General features: G+C 35.9%; 1 protein-coding gene and 1 pseudogene across 3 annotated transcripts in view; both read left to right on the forward strand.

Annotated features, from left to right (window-relative positions):
• The window catches only part of RGS17 (regulator of G protein signaling 17), a 231,173-nt gene that overhangs the window by 208,253 nt on the left and 5,615 nt on the right, over window positions 1-17,305 (forward strand). For all 3 annotated transcript variants that reach the window (XM_069069634.1, XM_069069636.1, XM_069069635.1), the window contains exons 4-5: window positions 2,964-3,198; window positions 15,814-17,305. The exon at window positions 15,814-17,305 is cut by the window's right edge and continues 5,615 nt beyond it. In XM_069069634.1, the coding sequence (XP_068925735.1) occupies window positions 2,964-3,198; window positions 15,814-16,002 (424 nt within the window). In that variant the 3' untranslated portion in view covers window positions 16,003-17,305. The remainder of the gene's footprint in view (window positions 1-2,963; window positions 3,199-15,813) is intronic.
• On the forward strand, window positions 7,778-8,570 carry LOC138147345 (proteasome subunit alpha type-3 pseudogene; annotated as a pseudogene).

Here is a 17,305-nt window from a genome sequence, read left to right on the forward strand (position 1 = left end):
TGGTTTGCCAAATAGCTTAGATACATTATCTTACTTAATTTTCATTATAACACAGTGCAAGTGTTAACCCATTTTACAGATGAGGAACCAGAGACCTACAGTGCTACATCCTCTCAAAGTCACACAGATAGTATATGGCAGAACTGGTATTCAGACCTAGGGATTCTCACTTGAAATCCAGGTCTATCTTCACAATATTTCAGCTATCAGTTTTATGTCCACTAGATTATACTTTAGCAAAAATACTAGGTCTAAAATTAATCAAAAGCTCTAATTTGAGATCCACAAAAGGAAAGGAAAGCCACAATATAAGAAAATTATCTGTATAATGATAAATGGTATAATCTTCACTACTGCATATGGAGAGGTTTTAATAATAGTGCTTGATAATTTTCTTACTTAAATCTTTTAAAGTGACTAAAACAGAAAGTTTGGGCATGAGAGAAGAGTAATAAGGTTATTTAATACACTAAATAGAAAGGATATAATGAATAGTTCAATGACTAATTTAAAACAGCAAGATATTACATAAATCATTTAACTGAGAGTAAATTCATGTAGGTTTTACCCTGTATAATCTTTGAAAGAAAAGATAGTAGAAAGAAGGTAACATGTAAAAGAATGGTACCAGAACCAGTGATTTTTACAGATCCTGACTGCTTAGACAAGTCTTGTTCTGAGAAAGTTGGTGAATTCCTACATTCACCCCTTTTGTCTTCTCAGCCTGCCAATGTATTCAGGATTTTTATAAATCCTACATGCATATTCAAATTATACTAACTTGGATTATAATTCTTTTAGAAATAATCTGTGAAAAATATTTGGAAACAAATCAATTAAAGTTAAGAACATCAACATCACACAATTATGCTGTGTATTTTTATTTCAGAGCCTTCAGTATCATTGATAAGAAGATAAACTTTATCTTGGGGCAAAGAGAATTGAAATCCGTATGATCTATGAGAAGAAAATGCAATTGGTCCTTAATGTGGTTGACTGATGATTTCTACCATACCTACAATCTGAATTACTAGTTTTTAAAAATTTTTAAATTGAACAAGGATTTTCTGAAGACTGTATAGGTTGTACCTCCTTGTTTGTTAAATATTGAGCTTCCTTATACACAGTTTGTTCCCTTGTCAGTGTTTGACAAAGTCAGAAGAGAATCACAACCACATAAATAAATCAGTGGCAGGGGAGTAGTGTAGACTTTTGTGTCAGCATTTAGCAAGCAGCAGTACACACTTTATATACTGATATTCCTATCTGAGACTTTCTTTTTTTAAATTGAATCATTAAGGAGGAAGGAAAGGGGTAGGATGCTGGTTAGCTATGTAGGTCAGCATCAGGCCAGTCAATAACAGTATAACAGCCCTCCAAAACTTTACTGGCTTATGTGGTATTGACAGCATATCCAGTTAGTAACACTGGGGGAAAGATGCAAGAAGAATATTTTTCCTCTCTTCTGGTTTTTACTGTGACCTGTCATTATTTCTGAAGTGCCATTAGTGCAAAATTCCTACACACAACCCTAGTCAGAACCTAGCTGACCTATTGCTGATGTTTATTTGTGAGATCAGTGCAGGGATAAGTAGGTAAGAAGTCAGATGTGATCTGTTAATATTTTTACCCAATTTTATGTGTGAGCTGCTTTTGCATTTCACATTTCTTAATTCTTGATTCTTATTGAGACACTGAATACTGTAAAGATAGCTATAAAAAAAGAGATAAGCTACCACCAAATAAATAATTCGTGTTCATTTGAATAATTGTTATATGTTCCCTAATGTAAGGAGTATTCCTTTGGCACAACTTTACCCAAAGACTTATAGAATAAATTTCAGAGATAGAAGGAACTTTATCAATGTGGAAACTGGTCTGAGAAGTAAAAAAGTAAAATGATTTGGTCAAGGTTCACAGAGCTCATCCCAGGCTGACCTGAATAGCCTTGTAGCCTTATATCACAGCAAGATTTAGGCATTAAGGTTTCTTTCTACTAGCCTCCTCATCATTAAAACCCACCTACTAATTGTCATGTTGGAAAAGACCTGATAAGTTACTTTATACTAAGGTTTAAATGACTGGATCAATGTATTGAATCTCTATGAATTAATGACATTTTCATGGGAAACAATCTTCCAAGTTAATGTTGATCTTGAAGACTTGAATTTCTTTTTTTTTTTTTTGCTTTTTGGAGGGCAATTGGGGTTAAGTGACTTGGCCAAGGTCACGCGGCTAGTTTTTGTGTTAAGTGTCTGAGGCCAGATTTGAACTCAGGTGCTGACTCCAGGGCTGGTATTCTATTCACTGTACCACCTAGCCACCCCACACGACTTGAATTTCATTTTTAACATCAGTTATAGTTCATATGGGGGCAGGGGGAGGGAGGGTGAAGGATGGTGTTTTCTTACAGTCCCTCAAATGATACTTATAGGTTATGCATTGTACATTTAATTAGAGTGCACATCTAAGGAATTTTGTTCTCATTTACTTTGAGGTGAACATTTCCTGAATATTCATTCCTAATAAATAAACTAAAATTTAACTCAACTTAAGAATAATACAGATGAAAACAAGAATCCATACTTTAAAACTAAAAGAACATTATCAAGAGATTAAAATACAAAGCCACTTTTTAAAAATTAACATGTGCTAGGCTAGGTGGCACAGTGAATAGAGGACCAGCACTGAAATCAGAAGGACCTGAGTTCAAAAATTAACATGTACCTAAGCACACATGGAACACCCATATATGCATGTCTGTGATGATACTATTAATAATTAATGGTAACATTAAATCATACTACATAGGCTGCTTACGCTACTGAGGCATCAAGCCAACCTAGGACCTATAGTGACTGAACATGCTAGTTCTAAAGTTGTTTCAGGAATTTCAGGCAGCACTAATTTCACAAAACCTTTTTTCTTCTTCCTATTGTAATGGCCCTGTTCTTTTTCTATAGCCAGAACCCCACCCCAGATGAAATTATGTCCTGGTCTCAAAATTTTGACAAAATGATGAAGACGCCAGCTGGGAGAAATCTCTTCAGGGAATTTCTTCGAACAGAATACAGTGAAGAGAACCTACTTTTCTGGCTTGCATGTGAAGACCTAAAAAAGGAGCAGAACAAGAAAGTTGTTGAAGAAAAAGCCAGGCTTATATATGAAGATTATATTTCTATACTGTCACCCAAAGAGGTAAAAATCGAGGAAAACACACAGTAATGCTGCTTGCCACCAACGGGATCTAACCTGGGACTGATTCTCATTAGGTGCAGGTTGAGGAGCACACATGGCCCACATAGGTTGGAGAGATTCACTTGGTTGGGGGTTAGGTAGCTTTGGCTAAAAATCACTCATTAACTTATTCATTCATCTTTCATTGTATTAAATAGGCATTTATTAAGTATTAGCTGCATGCAGATCACTGCCTTAGGCAATGGAGGAAGGAGATAAAAGAGATAAATATGATCCCTTTCCTCTTGGACAGGCAAGTTTCAATGATGAAGGGATGATAAACCCAGGATGGCCAAATTCAGATAGAAGCTAACTGACAAATCTGAATTTAACTAGAGGGCATCGGTGGGCATGCCTAGGATGGATTGTGGGAAATTAACTGTAAGGAAGTAAAGGAGTCGGAGGGAGGAGAGAAGAGGTTAAAAAGGCATGCAAAACACTTAGTCTGCTTTATAATTTTGCTTGGATAGTTCTGTTCAGAATATGTGGATGTCAATGTCTATCCAGTTTAGCACAAAGTCCCTGTTCTTTACACTAAATCTCATTTATTGTTGAGGGCAATAAGTTTTGACCTAATTTTTAATTATCAAGTAGCCACTCATTAACACATAATTCACAAATACTTAAAAAAAAACATTTCTGTTGATGTTGAGTTACTTCAATATGGCAAAAAAAAATCAAAATAAAACAAATAAAAAAACCTGTGATCTTAATGATAGTCTTGGCACCCCTCTCTGCAAATGAAGTTCAGAACCCCTCTATGCCTTGGTAGACAGGTTTATGAGTGACTGTGGCCAAAAAATTCATCCTATAATATTTAGACTTATAGTGATGAGCATCCCCAAAGTTAACAGGCTATTCCTCTCATTGAGTCAATTGCTTGGCTAGTGTCCAAAGCCTTTCCTGCTTGGTAAAGTTTGCCAGAGGCTGGTGTTCTTTTGACAAAGTTTTTGAGAACCCAGGGTCATTCCCACAACACAATGAAGAATGGCACTTTAAGTTAAGGATTATGATTCTGTGTTTTAAATTAAAGGTTTTTGACATTATTGAAAACGAATATTGTATATAAAAGATAGTATTTTGGAGAAAAAAAGCACTAGACTAGGAATCTAGACCTCTAGTTTCTAGTTTTGGCTTTGCCAACTGTACAACCATGAGTAGGATGCTGAACCTTTCAGGGTGTCAAATTCCTTGCCTATAAAATGAGGGTATTAGACTGAAGAATGTTCAATATTCCTTCCATCTCTGATTCAATAACTAAGACTTCAAGCACTCAAAATTTAAAAAAGTAAAACACAGCTGGGTAGTTCACCGAATGATGTTAACCAGGAAACTTCAGAATGTTATGATATTGGTCATGACTACCAAAATTTCATTTTTTTTCTTGATTTTCAGTTTAAATTTTTTATATTTCATTTTAATAATTATGTAGAAAATATGCACAATTTAAATTGTATATGCCTATGTGGTTCTTTTCTCATAGGTATAGTACTTAAGCCAACATGATATGGCGTTTCTTTTCATCCTTGTTATAAAATTGACTGAGTTGATACTCAGGAGATATTCTATTGTCTTTTCTTGTGTGATAAAATATATTAAGGAGTAAAGAAGATAAAAAGATTTAAGTAAAAAAATTGCTAGAAAGTTAAATAATTAGTTTATTTAAATTTAAATAATTAATTTAGATAATAAATTAATAAATAACAAATTAAATAATAAATAAATAAATAGAATTACTTCTAAAAGTAAACTAAAACTTTCTAAGATTGCTTAAAGGGAAGAGCAGATTAAAATAATAAAGAAGAATTTACAACTAATAGTAACCTTCATTAGCAGATAGAACCGATCCTACAGTCAACTTATGTCTACTAAGCACTGGAAATTCAGTTCCAATAAAATGGAGTGTAGTAATAAAAGACCTACAAAATGTTTTTTAAAAAAAAAAGAAAAAAGGAAGGAAGGACTGATCAAGATATTAACATCTATAAACAGTAACCAAGATGTTGAGAGAAGTAATTTTTAAAGGATTCTCTAAACAGAAATATTACCTAGATAAGAAAGAATGTGGTGTATCTAGTTATATACACAGTTCTCCTCCATAGTGGCATTAGTTGATTTTGAGCAGCTCTCTCACTAGCTGTCCGCAGTCTTGGATAAGTCACTTCAGCTTTCCAGACTTCAAGTTTTTTTTCATTTGTAAAATGAGACAGACTAGATCTCTAACATCCCTTCCACCAGTAAAGCTTCTCTATTTCTATTAATTTCTTATTCCTACAGGGAAATGATTACCAGAGATTGTAATTTGTATGCCTGATTGCCACAAAACAATTATAATACCAAAAATGTAATGATTAAGAATAATTTAAAGACAATTTCAAAATGTAAAAATTAAATGATTTCATCATCTCCAATAATTACTAAGTTACTTATTAGCTTCCTTGCCTATGGTCTTCCCACTCTAAAATTCATCCTCTCTACAGCTGCCAAATTATTTTTCCTAAACTGCTGGTCTGACCATACTACTCTCTTCATCAAGAACCTTCAGTGGCCCCCTAATGCTTCTAAGAAAAAAATATGAACTCTTTTTTGGCCATTTAAGTCTAATACAATCTGATTCCAGTCTATCTTTCTTATTTTATAACTTCCTGATCTCAGACATTCCATATTCTACTTGCTGTTCCCTCTACATTACATGCCATCTCCCCTCTCTATGACTTTGTTCAGGCAGCCTCCTGCCTCCACCACAGAAATACATTCCCCCTCCCCATCTTGGAATTCCTAGCTTACTTCAAAGCACTGACACCACTATTGACCACTTTATATGTATTTTAATTGTGTGTATTCACATGGATGTGTAATATGCACATACATATAATATTTTATGGTTTGTCAAGTAGCTTAGATACATTATCTCACTTAATCTTCATTATAACACAGTAAGCTCAATAGTCAAGAGTAGCCATATTATATCCCCAAAGTTAAATATAAGATCCTTGGGGGCAGGAATTCTTCTTTTTACATATATATTTGTATCCCCAGTTCCTAGTCCAGTGTGTGACACAAAATGGATGTTTAATAAATGCTAATCAATCTATTGAAGAGCTCATTTGGTCATATCTATTTTCTATTGAGCCATTTCAATAGCTTATAGACTAGTTACTCATTAGTAGATAGGATTAATTGAATGTTCAGTTTTCCCTTTTTTGATATTTTTGTCATCAATTTCACAGCATTAAAAGCTTCAGAGCAGCTGGATCCAGCAAAACATCATTTTTCCAGTTTTTACAAAGAAGTAAATTGAAGCTCAGAGACATTAAGAAACCCTCAGAGTTACATAGCTTTAGTAATTGGCAGAGTCAGGAGACTAGACCTCCAGTTCCTCTGACTCTAAATCTAGTTTTCTCCAGTGAGCTTGTGATTCAATCTAATAACAGAGTTCCTGCTGAAGACAAGGATGCCATAATCTGAATCAATCCCCTGTTACTATAGTAGACTCCTCAGGGTTAATATCTGTATCTTGCCTTTGCCAAATACCCCTGACTAATAAAGAAATATTTCTCAAAGAAGCAGTAAGTATTACTGCTTGTAAGGTATGAATTTATAAAAAATCAAATGCCTGGAATTTTTTTAAAAAGCATATTTTAGCCACTAGTTATTAAATTTGTAATTTTTTCCAACACTGTCGTGCTAAAACATTGCTAATCTTTAATTTCCTTAGTTAAGCAAAGAACAAGGTGGACATAAGTTACTTTGGTTTCTTAGCATCTAGTTATTCTTTTTCTCTGCCTTAAGAAAGCTTGTGACCTCAGATAGTGGTTTGAAACTGTTCCATTTCTATAAGCTAGCAGTTTTTAACTTTTCTACATTTTTTTGATTCTTAAGAATTTTTCTTCATAATTAATGAGCCTTCATCTTCTGTAATAATTAAGGTTCCTCTTAAGTTTGAAACTGAGAACTGTAGTTGTTTTGAGCTATTTCGGTATGTCTTCATCCTTGTTCACCTAAACATTGGAGTGTATTTAGAAAATCTTCATCTTGCCATATCCTTACAGTTGAAAATAAGCTGAATTGGGTTAAGAACAAAAAAATTAAATTTCCATTGAGTAGATACCCAAAGGATACCTTAAAGAAAAGGTGGGGGAAGTTAATAAAGAGGTACTGACTGGGCTGGATAGTTTATCTACCAAAAGGGAGTGCCTTGTAACTAAAACTGAAGTATATTTTAAGTGACTCGTTTCCAGATTTTTCTTTATTTGGGGGATTTTTAAGACAGACAAGAATGTAGAATGGCAGAAATTTGTTGGCTACATACCACAGTTTCCTTTTAATGGGTGAATCTCAGAATTTTGTTCTGAATCAATAAGCCCTAGACCAAGGGCCCTTAATTTTATTTATTTGCATCATGGACCTCTTTGGCAGTCTGGTAAACTCTTTGGTCCCTTTCTCAGAATAATTTTTTAACTGAATAAAGTAAAATACATAGAATTACAAAGAAAAGTAATTGTGTTGAAATATAGTTATCAAAATATTTTTTGAGTCTCTGTGGTGGCTTAGGCACCATGAGCTCCATCGGAACTGGGTATGATCTGTCAGCCTCAACTTTCTCTCCTGATGGAAGAGTTTTTCAGGTTGAATATGCTATGAAAGCAGTGGAAAACAATAGTACAGCTATTGGAATCATATGTAAAGATGGTGTCGTCTTTGGTGTAGGAAAACTAGTCCTTTCTAAACTTTATGAAGAAGGTTCTAACAAACGCCTCTTTAATGTTGATGGACACGTTGGAATGGCAGCAGCAGGTTTGCCAGCAGATGCTCGTTCTTTAGCAGACATAGCTAGAGAAGAAGCCTCCAACTTCAGATCTAACTATGGCTATAATATTCCACTAAAGCACCTTGAAGACAGAGTAGCCATGTATGTACATGCTTACACACTCTACAATGCCATTAGACCTTTTGATTGCAGTTTCATGTTAGGGTCTTATGGTGCGAATGATGGAGCACAACTTTATATGATTGACCCATCAGGTGTTTCTTAGGGTTATTGGGGATGTGTCATTGGTAAAGCCAGGCAAGCAGCAAAAACAGAGATAGAGCAACTTCAGATAAAAGAAATGACTTATCAAGATGTTGTTAAAGAAGTTGCAAAAATAATCTGGATAGTACATGACGAAGTGTTGGACAAAGCTTTTGAACTGGAGCTCAATTGGGTTGTAACCAAAGGAAGGCATGAAATTGTTCTGAAAGATATAAGAGAAGAAGCAAAGAAATATGCCAAGGAATCTTTGAAAGAAGATGATGAATCAGATGATAATATGTAACAATGAGTGCTACAATACATTTTTTAAAGAAATGTTTTACATGTAAATTATGTAGAAGTAGTGTCCTGTGGATTATTAGCCCAGTGACAAATTACCAATTTATTAAAAATTTATCTTGTATCCACAAGTTCATTTGTTCTCCACGACAAAATCTCTACTTTGAAGGGCTTTGCCCATTTTGTCTCACTATTAATATGAGGCAGTCTACTTGAATCTCTGGCAGACTGACTCACAAGGGTGCAATTAAAGATGAAATAAATCTAAATATATATATATATATATATATATTTAAACACATTAAGAAACCCTGCCCTAGAAAATTTCAACCAGAGTATATAAATCAATATTGCATCATCTATAGATATGGGGAAATTGGAATGAGTCCTGGGACTGTATCACTCTGACCTGAAGCAGAGCTGAGGTCTACTCTAGAAACTTACTAAGCCCTTTAGGAAGGAATGAGGGAAAAGGAAGAAAATCAAATCCAATAGGGATTCCTGAAGACACTTTAACCAAAGAGAGTGAACTCTCTGGGCATGGCATAAATTTAAACCCACATACAGCAAATTGATTGAACAACCTTTCAAATCACTAATGCTAGCCCTTGTTTTCCAATGGAATAACAATATCAATTCTGAATAATTTCTTACTCCATAGGAACTTTTTGGCTGGCTAGTACCAGACAGGCTAATTGATTACAAATACCTATCTTATCACTGGAATTGATCTCTCCCTACCCCATACATCTTAAATACCTTTTCCTGGTAGTTAGTAGCTTCTGAACCCCAGAACATTTTTCCTTCCTTCCTAAATTAGTTCAGCACCTGGCTCATAGCGTTTCTTCCACAACAGCTGCTTTAATACTAGGGGATTTCAACATTCATATTTATATCCTCTCAAATAATTTAACTTCCCAATTCTTCAATTTACTCATTTTCCAATGAACTACTTTTCCACCCCACATAGTAACTACACACAGAGAAAAACATATCCTTGATCTCCCCACCACTAAGTGTTTTACTTCCAAGTTCATGTATTCTAAAATGCGTTTATGGGATCATAATATTTTATCATTCCAACATTTCCTTTGTCTCCTGACCCCTAACCCTGTTTGTCATCCTCACCATGACTTCCATTTCCTCCATCTCTTAGTTCTTTCTCACCTTTCTCACCAAACCTTTCCTCAGTTCCTTGATGAACCAGTTCAGCTGTACACTATCCTTTTCTCTCAAGTCCTTTGCCCCCTTATCCAATTGTTGATCAAACTAAGTAAAGCTTCAACCTTAGATAACTTCCTACCATCAGCTGCCTTCAGTCATCTTCATATGTTGCTAAATGAAGCTGGAGAAAAACACAAAATCATCTGATTGGGTCTGCTACAAATTTATGTTGCATGATCTCAGCTGGGCCCTCACTTATCAAGTTAATCCCCTTATACCTTCCTAATCAATTCACTATTCCACTGACCACAGTGACTTTTTAATCCCTCTTCAGTCTTCTCATGGCAGTCCCTCCCCTTACCCTCTCAGCTGAAAATTTTGCCTCATACTTCACTGAAAAAAGTGAGGATATTCTTTGAAATAACTTTATTTTCTTCTCATCTCATATCACTCAGATGCTTTCTGCCACAATCTCTTCCTTCACTGCTGTCTCACACGAAGAGCTTCTTTTTCCTTGCCAAAGCTAACCCCTTCATGGGTTAGTCTGGGTCCCATGCACACATGATTCCATTCTATCCCATCTTCTCTAACAGATTGCCCCTTCCATCATTTACAATTTATCATTAATCTTTAATCTTTCCTTCTCTATTGACTGTTTCCCTGATGCCTAAAAAATATGCCCATATCTCTATATCATCCTTAAACAACCCTCACTTGTTCTGTTCATTCACACTAGAAATCTATACCATTCTATATTTCTCTGTCTCTACTTTGGTTTGTGGCTTCACTCCTTGAAAAAGCCATCTATAATTGATGCCTCCTCTTTCTCTCCCCCTACTCTCTTCTAAACTGTCTGTAGTCTGGCTTCCAACCTCATCAGTCAACTGAATCTGCTTTCACCAAAAATAACCAATGCCTTTTTCTCAATCCTCACCCTTCTTTACATCTCTGTGGCTTTTGACACCCTCTTCTCCTTTACACATTCTTCTAAGCTTCTGCTCTCTTCTGGTATTCCTACCTGTATGACCACTCCTCAGTTTCCTTTGTTGGATCTTCTTCATATCCACTAACTGTGAATGTCCCCAACCTTAGCTCTCTTGGTTGGTTGGTTTTTGTCCTTTGTTTTTGAGGAAGACCAAAATGACATCACTATGTTGGAGTCAAGGAACACAGTGTGTCCCACTGTGGTTGATCAGACAAATACAAGCTCAGAAGGATGTACTAGAGGTCAGGCACAAATAGCCCACTTGAACCCATATTGACTCTCTTAAAAGAAGAGTGGCTGTCTCTAACTTGGACTCTCTCTCACTTGACAATTTCATCATTTGCAATGTATTCAGTTATCTCCATATTGATGATTTTAAAATCTACTTATCTAGCCAAAACTTCTCTGCTGACCTCCAGTCTTACATCTGCAACTGCCTAGTGGACATATCATGCAGTAGATGTTTTATAGAATCTTAAACTCACATCCAAAATGGAACTCATCTTTTCCCCTGTGTCCTCCTGACTTCTGAACTTACCTATCACCATAAAGGGAGGACAACATCATTCTTCCAGTCACCCAACTCACAAAGTAGGTGTCATCCTCAATTCCCCACTCTCAGCCCCCTTCCACTCTTTTGCCATTCCCATTGAGTCTACTTTTCAACATATCTCTTATATAACCCCTTTTCTCCTCTGACCCTGCTACCACCCTGGTACAGGTCCTCATTACCTCATACCCAGACTATTGAAATAGATTACTGATTAGTCTCCTTGCCACAAGTCTCCCCTCACTCTAGTACATTCTTCATTCAGTTGCCAGAGTGATCTTTCTAAAGCACGGGTATGAGTCGTTCTATTCTACCTGCCAAATAAATTTTAGTGGCTCCCTGTTACCTCCAAGATTGAATATAAAATCCTTTGGTTAACTTTAAAGTCCTTCATAACCTGCAAGACCCCTATTCAGGTCCTTCCTGTGATACTTACTAGTTTCTTAACCCTGGACAAATGCTTTAACATTCGTGAGCCTTTGGGTCTTCCTCTGCAAAATGGAGATATAACATTTTACATATTTAATTCATATATTGTACCAAAGTATCTTGTAAAGATAATTACTTTGGAGTTTCTTAGAACATAGTAAACATTTAATAAATATTTGTTAATTGATTGACTGAGTTATTGTTACTGATCATAAATAATGGATGAAGGTATTTAACATCCCTGTCAAGGTAGATAGAGCTCAAGTCCTTCTTCGAAAATTTCTAATATAACATGTATGCAGTTTTTGAGCTGTCCACCTATTATTCATTGCTCTCACTGTATAAAGAAAACTCTTGAATGGTACCTGATCTGAAGGGCCTTCTTATATATTCCTAAGACTTTTCTGTTACTACTAAAAGAAAAATAAAATGCTACTGTCCTATTGGGAGTTGGGTATATGCAAATTTGTATTTAACGTCAAACCCTACCTAGAACTGAATAACTAGGTTTGGAGAGTACATGCACCACCTATATCCATACTTGGCCAGCTGGTGGGGTCTGACTGCTTCAAGTCTTTCCCAGCTCCAATCCATACTCCATTCAGCCACCAAAGTGATTTCCCTAAAGTGCAGGTCTGACCAGGTCTCCTCCCCATTCAGTAAACTCCAGTGATTCAATAAACTCCAGTGGTTTGTTTCTTACTGCCTTCAAGATCAAATCCAAAATTTCTGTTTGGTATTCAAACCAAATATATAACCTATCCCCCTCCTATCTTTCCAGTCTTACACTCTATTTCCCATCATTACTCTTTGATTCAGTAATACTGACCTCCTTCTTATTCCTCTAACAATACACTCCATCTGTCTGCTCCAGGCATTTTCTCTGGCTGTCCCCAGAGCTGGAATGTTCTCCCTCTTCAATTCCTCCTACTGACATTCCTGGCTTCTGTAAAGCCCCAGCTAAAATCCCATCTTTTTGAAGGAAACTTTTCTCAGCCTTTCTTAATTCTAGTGCCTTTCCTCTGCTATTTACTTCCTATTTATCCTATATATAGCTTGTTTGCATATACTTCTTTGCTTGTTGTCTCCCCTATTAGACTGCAAAGTCTTTGATGGCAGGGACTATTTTTTGTCTTTTTTTTTTTTTTTTTGTATCTCCAGTGCTTAGAATGGTACTTGGCAGGTAGTGGCCACTGAATATATGTTAACTGATTGATTAGTAAAGGTATGAGTGAAGGCCTCAATAAAGATTTAAGCATCTCATATAAAAGAATGTCTCTTTTTCAGGTTCTCCATTTCACCATTTAGAGAGTCCCCCAACAGAAAGCCTAATGTTGTTTTGTTTTGTTGTGTTCAACTTTTTATGACCTCATTTGGAATTTTCTTGGCAAAGATACTGCAATGGTTTGCCATTTCCTTCTTGTAGCACCAATGTAATATTTACAACACCCACGATCACAATAAAGACCATGACTATAAGAATTGCATGACATTTGATCGCAAAATATACCAAACTCTCCAGAGAGAGGATAGAACTGAAGCATTTATTTAGACACTAGAAAGCCAAATCCCAAAACCAGTAAGCAGATTCCATTATAGTAACAAAGATATTCAGAAGCCATAATAACACTGAGAGCCACAGCATCCTTCAGCCTTCCCACAAACCAATACAAGATCAATATCTACTTACAATCCTATCTGACTCCTTGCCTGAGTATTATCTCTTCCCTACCATCTTGCTAGCTCTGACCAGCTTCCTGTAGGCTCTGCTTCCCTTCAGCAAACTCCTCCCACCACAGACTCAATGTGCCTATTGGCATATACAACATTTAGCCTACTGGGGGCAGAGTTTACTTTCAAAGCAGGGGAGGTCTTCAAACTCCCCCTTAGGTCTATTAAGGGGCAGGGAAGATCTTCAAATTCCTATTCTCATTACATTTCTCCAGCTCATTTTACAGGTGAGGAAACTGAAACAAACAGGGTTAAGTGACTTGCCCAGATCACACAGCTAGTATGAATCTGAGACCTGATTTGAACTTGAGAAGATGGGACTTCCTGACTCCAGGCCCAGCACTATCAGCCTAGAAAGCCTAAATAGAATGCAAATAGATGGAGATGGATTTTTTTTTGGAATCAGGAAATCTTTTCTTGTATTGTCAATGTATGAATGTTTTAAACTTCCTAAGGGAAGGTACATGTTTCAATATGTAAATGAATCTGGGATAATAATGGCATAGATTGCAACCTATCCATGCTTTCTTAGCCTATGTTATATTTTTCTGTATACCCCCATAAAACCTTCATAAGAGGCCATCTGATTTGCTCAGGTCCTTCTTCCAAATCTTCTACTATGACATGAGTGCAGTTTTTGAGCTGTCTTACCTGTTATCCCTTGCTCTCATTCCACAAGCAGTCTCTTCTTCTGGTCATACAAGAAGTGAAATTATATACAACATATATATCTTTACCCCCAAATAGACCCGTGTTTCTATTGAGGGCTACCACCCAGTGGTATCCTTGGCTCTTCATTCTACCTCAGCCCATGTAGCCAATCTTTTCAATTTTATAGGGCAACCACACAAGTTCAAATCTTCATTACCTCCCATACGGGCAATTCCAATAGCCTCTTATTTGATCTTCTTGCTTCAGCTCTTTCTCCTTCTTCCCATTCTTGACACATCTGCCAATATGATTTTCTTAAAATGTAGGTATTTCCCTACTTACTAAAGTCCATTGGTTCCCTTTTGCCCTATAAGATCCTCTTTTAAAGTCCTTCAACAACATGGTCCTAACCTACCTTTACAACTTTATTTTACACTCCTCTGAATTCTGCAGTCCAGCTGAGCTGAACCTTTTGCTGTTCTTCACATGACAGTCCATCTCTCTTTCCTAGTCCTCTGCACTGACTGTCCCCCATGCCTGAAGTGCACTTATCTCTGCTTCTTGTAATCTTTTGTTTTCTTCTCTTCTCTGCTCAGGCAACATTTTCTACATGAAGCCTTTCCTGATATGCCTGCCTGCTAGTGCCCTCCCTCACCATAAATTTTAAAGTTTTTATATGGGTTATATGCTTCACATATACTTATTTACATATGTTTCCCCCAATAGAATGTAATTATTTTTGAAGTCAAAGAGAAACTGTTTCATTTTTTTAATGTTATCTCTAATACATAGCATAGTACCTGGCAGTTAATATGTGTTGAGTAGCAGGTAGGTGGCACAGTGGATGGAATACCAGCTCTAGAGTAAGGAGTACCTGAGTTCAAATCCAATCTCAGATACTTACTGGCTATGTGACCCTGAGCAAGTTATTTAACCCCTATTACCTCTAAAAAATAAAGTAAATGTGTTTTGACTGACTGATATACTGAAATATCTGGTAAATTAATTTTTCAAAATTTTTATTTAACTTTTTAAACTTGGTTTTTCAAGGAAAAGAGTAAACATTTCAACATTCATGGTATAAATTCAACAAAGATTTACTAAGCACATATGATTTTTAAGACTTTGTGATAGTTATCCAGGATACAAAGATATGATACAGGGGCAGGTAGGTAATTTAGCAGTTAGGGTTTTGGACTTGTTAGGAACATCTGAATTCAAATCCTGCCTCACACCTTTACAGATTATATGACCCTGGGCAAGTCAGTTATCTTTTCAGTCTACCTACCTTATAGGGTATTGTGAGGATCAATGAGCAAATGCATTTAAAGCACTTTATAAAACCTTAAAACACTATATAAATGCTAGCTATCATCCTGTTCTCAGAAGGATAGAGAGGATATGAATATGAAATGTCATACATAGAACAGTGAGATACATGCAAAAAAGAGGGCCAGGCAAAGTGCAGAAGCCCATTTCACCTTCCAGAAAGGTGGTCAGTTAAGGTTGCATAGAAAATGAAGTTCTACCTAAATTGGAATTTGAAGAAAGGGAGGAATGTCAATACATAGAGAACTGATAAGGGGCAAGTGATAGTGATGGGACACAGCATTTTTTTAAAGTTCATTATAAAGGATTTAAGGCATTGATTTAATCTTAAATGTTTATCTAAATAGTATATCTGTACTAATTTTATTTCATCACTCCCCCAACAAAAGCATCATTTGACATGTCAGTTTCTATTCCTCGCAGGTCAGTCTTGATTCTCGAGTGAGAGAGGTGATCAATAGAAATCTGTTGGACCCTAATCCTCACATGTATGAAGACGCCCAACTTCAGATATATACTTTAATGCACAGAGACTCTTTTCCAAGGTTTTTGAACTCTCAGATTTATAAGTCTCTTGTTGAAAGTACTGCTGGCTCTACTTCTGAATCTTAGTTATCATTTTTGGGGTGGGGGGGCAAGGGTGGGAGGGAATCATTTTGGAGGGCTGGGGTGGGAAATTCAAGTAGTTACATAACATCAGAAGCTGAGTTCCTGGAGAACTACAGTTTAGCACTACTCAGGCTACTGTGAAAAAAATACAACATATTCTGGTCTTTGTCTCCATTTTTACCAAGGTCATTCATGGTTAAGTTTTTTTGGGGGAAAAACCAACTATGGAGTTGCCAAATGACATGTATTTTACACACCACTCACTTTAATTGCAAGCAAGATATATTTGTAGTCCTATGAACAGTCTCCTTGTGTATCCTCACATTGCATGTGCAAGGTAAAGCTGCTTCATTTGCCACTTAGTTGTTGTAATATTTAATCCAATAACATAACTTATCTCTGTATTTAAGGACATTTTGTGCAATATGGTCTTACATAGAAATAATTGCGGCAAATCAGCTGGGGGTTTGCATTTTTTTAGTATAAACTACTACAGAAAAAGCCAATTTTTAAAGTGTAACAACGGGATTCAATATGCTATACTGCATTCAATACACTGATTTTGAAGCCAATATTTCTGTAAAAAAAAAAAAAGAGCTATTTATCACTGTTTATGTAAAAAAAAAAACCATCATGGGGACTTCCTCTGGTTGTTCACTGCCAAAACTGTGGCATTTTCGTTACAGAAGAGTTTGCAATGTCAAAAAAAAAAAAAAAGCACAAACCATTTGAAGGGATCATGTTTCAATGACAAAATCTATGCTCTGATTTTGTTTTTCGTTGTTATAAGGAAACAGAACCTGTGTACATTTCAGATGTCAGATACTGTAATTGATTTATTAAAGACTGGCTATCCAGTTCTAACACTGTTGTGTAATGTTATATAATTCAGAAAGGAAAAAAAATAGGTTGATATTTTAGTTTTGGAATATGAAAGATTTAATAAAAGATTGCCTACATGTAGCATTTTAAAACATTTTGATGAATAGCATCTGTCCTGTGGCATATTTTTCTTGAAGACAAATCCCATGAAAAGCTGTTTTTAATCAAGGGTTTTGAAGAAAACATATAGCTGCTTCAGTCATAGTGAATTTTGAAATAGTTCCTCAAGAACAAGAAGTTTCCAAAAATAAGTAGTATTAAATGCCAAATATTAAAATCTCAATCAGAAATTCAAAAGAGAGTGCAGCACTCGAAGATTTTTGCTGCTCAGATTCTTCTGCAGGTATGGAGATAGAAAGAAAGTAAGAAAAAGAGAGAGAAAGAAAGAAAGAAAGAAAGAAAGAAAGAAAGAAAGAAAGAAAGA

The sequence above is a fragment of the Petaurus breviceps genome, unplaced genomic scaffold (assembly GCF_028583685.1).
Source record: "Petaurus breviceps papuanus isolate PSGF00001 unplaced genomic scaffold, PetGlider_PUasm1.0 90784, whole genome shotgun sequence".
Lineage (NCBI taxonomy): Eukaryota > Metazoa > Chordata > Mammalia > Diprotodontia > Petauridae > Petaurus > Petaurus breviceps.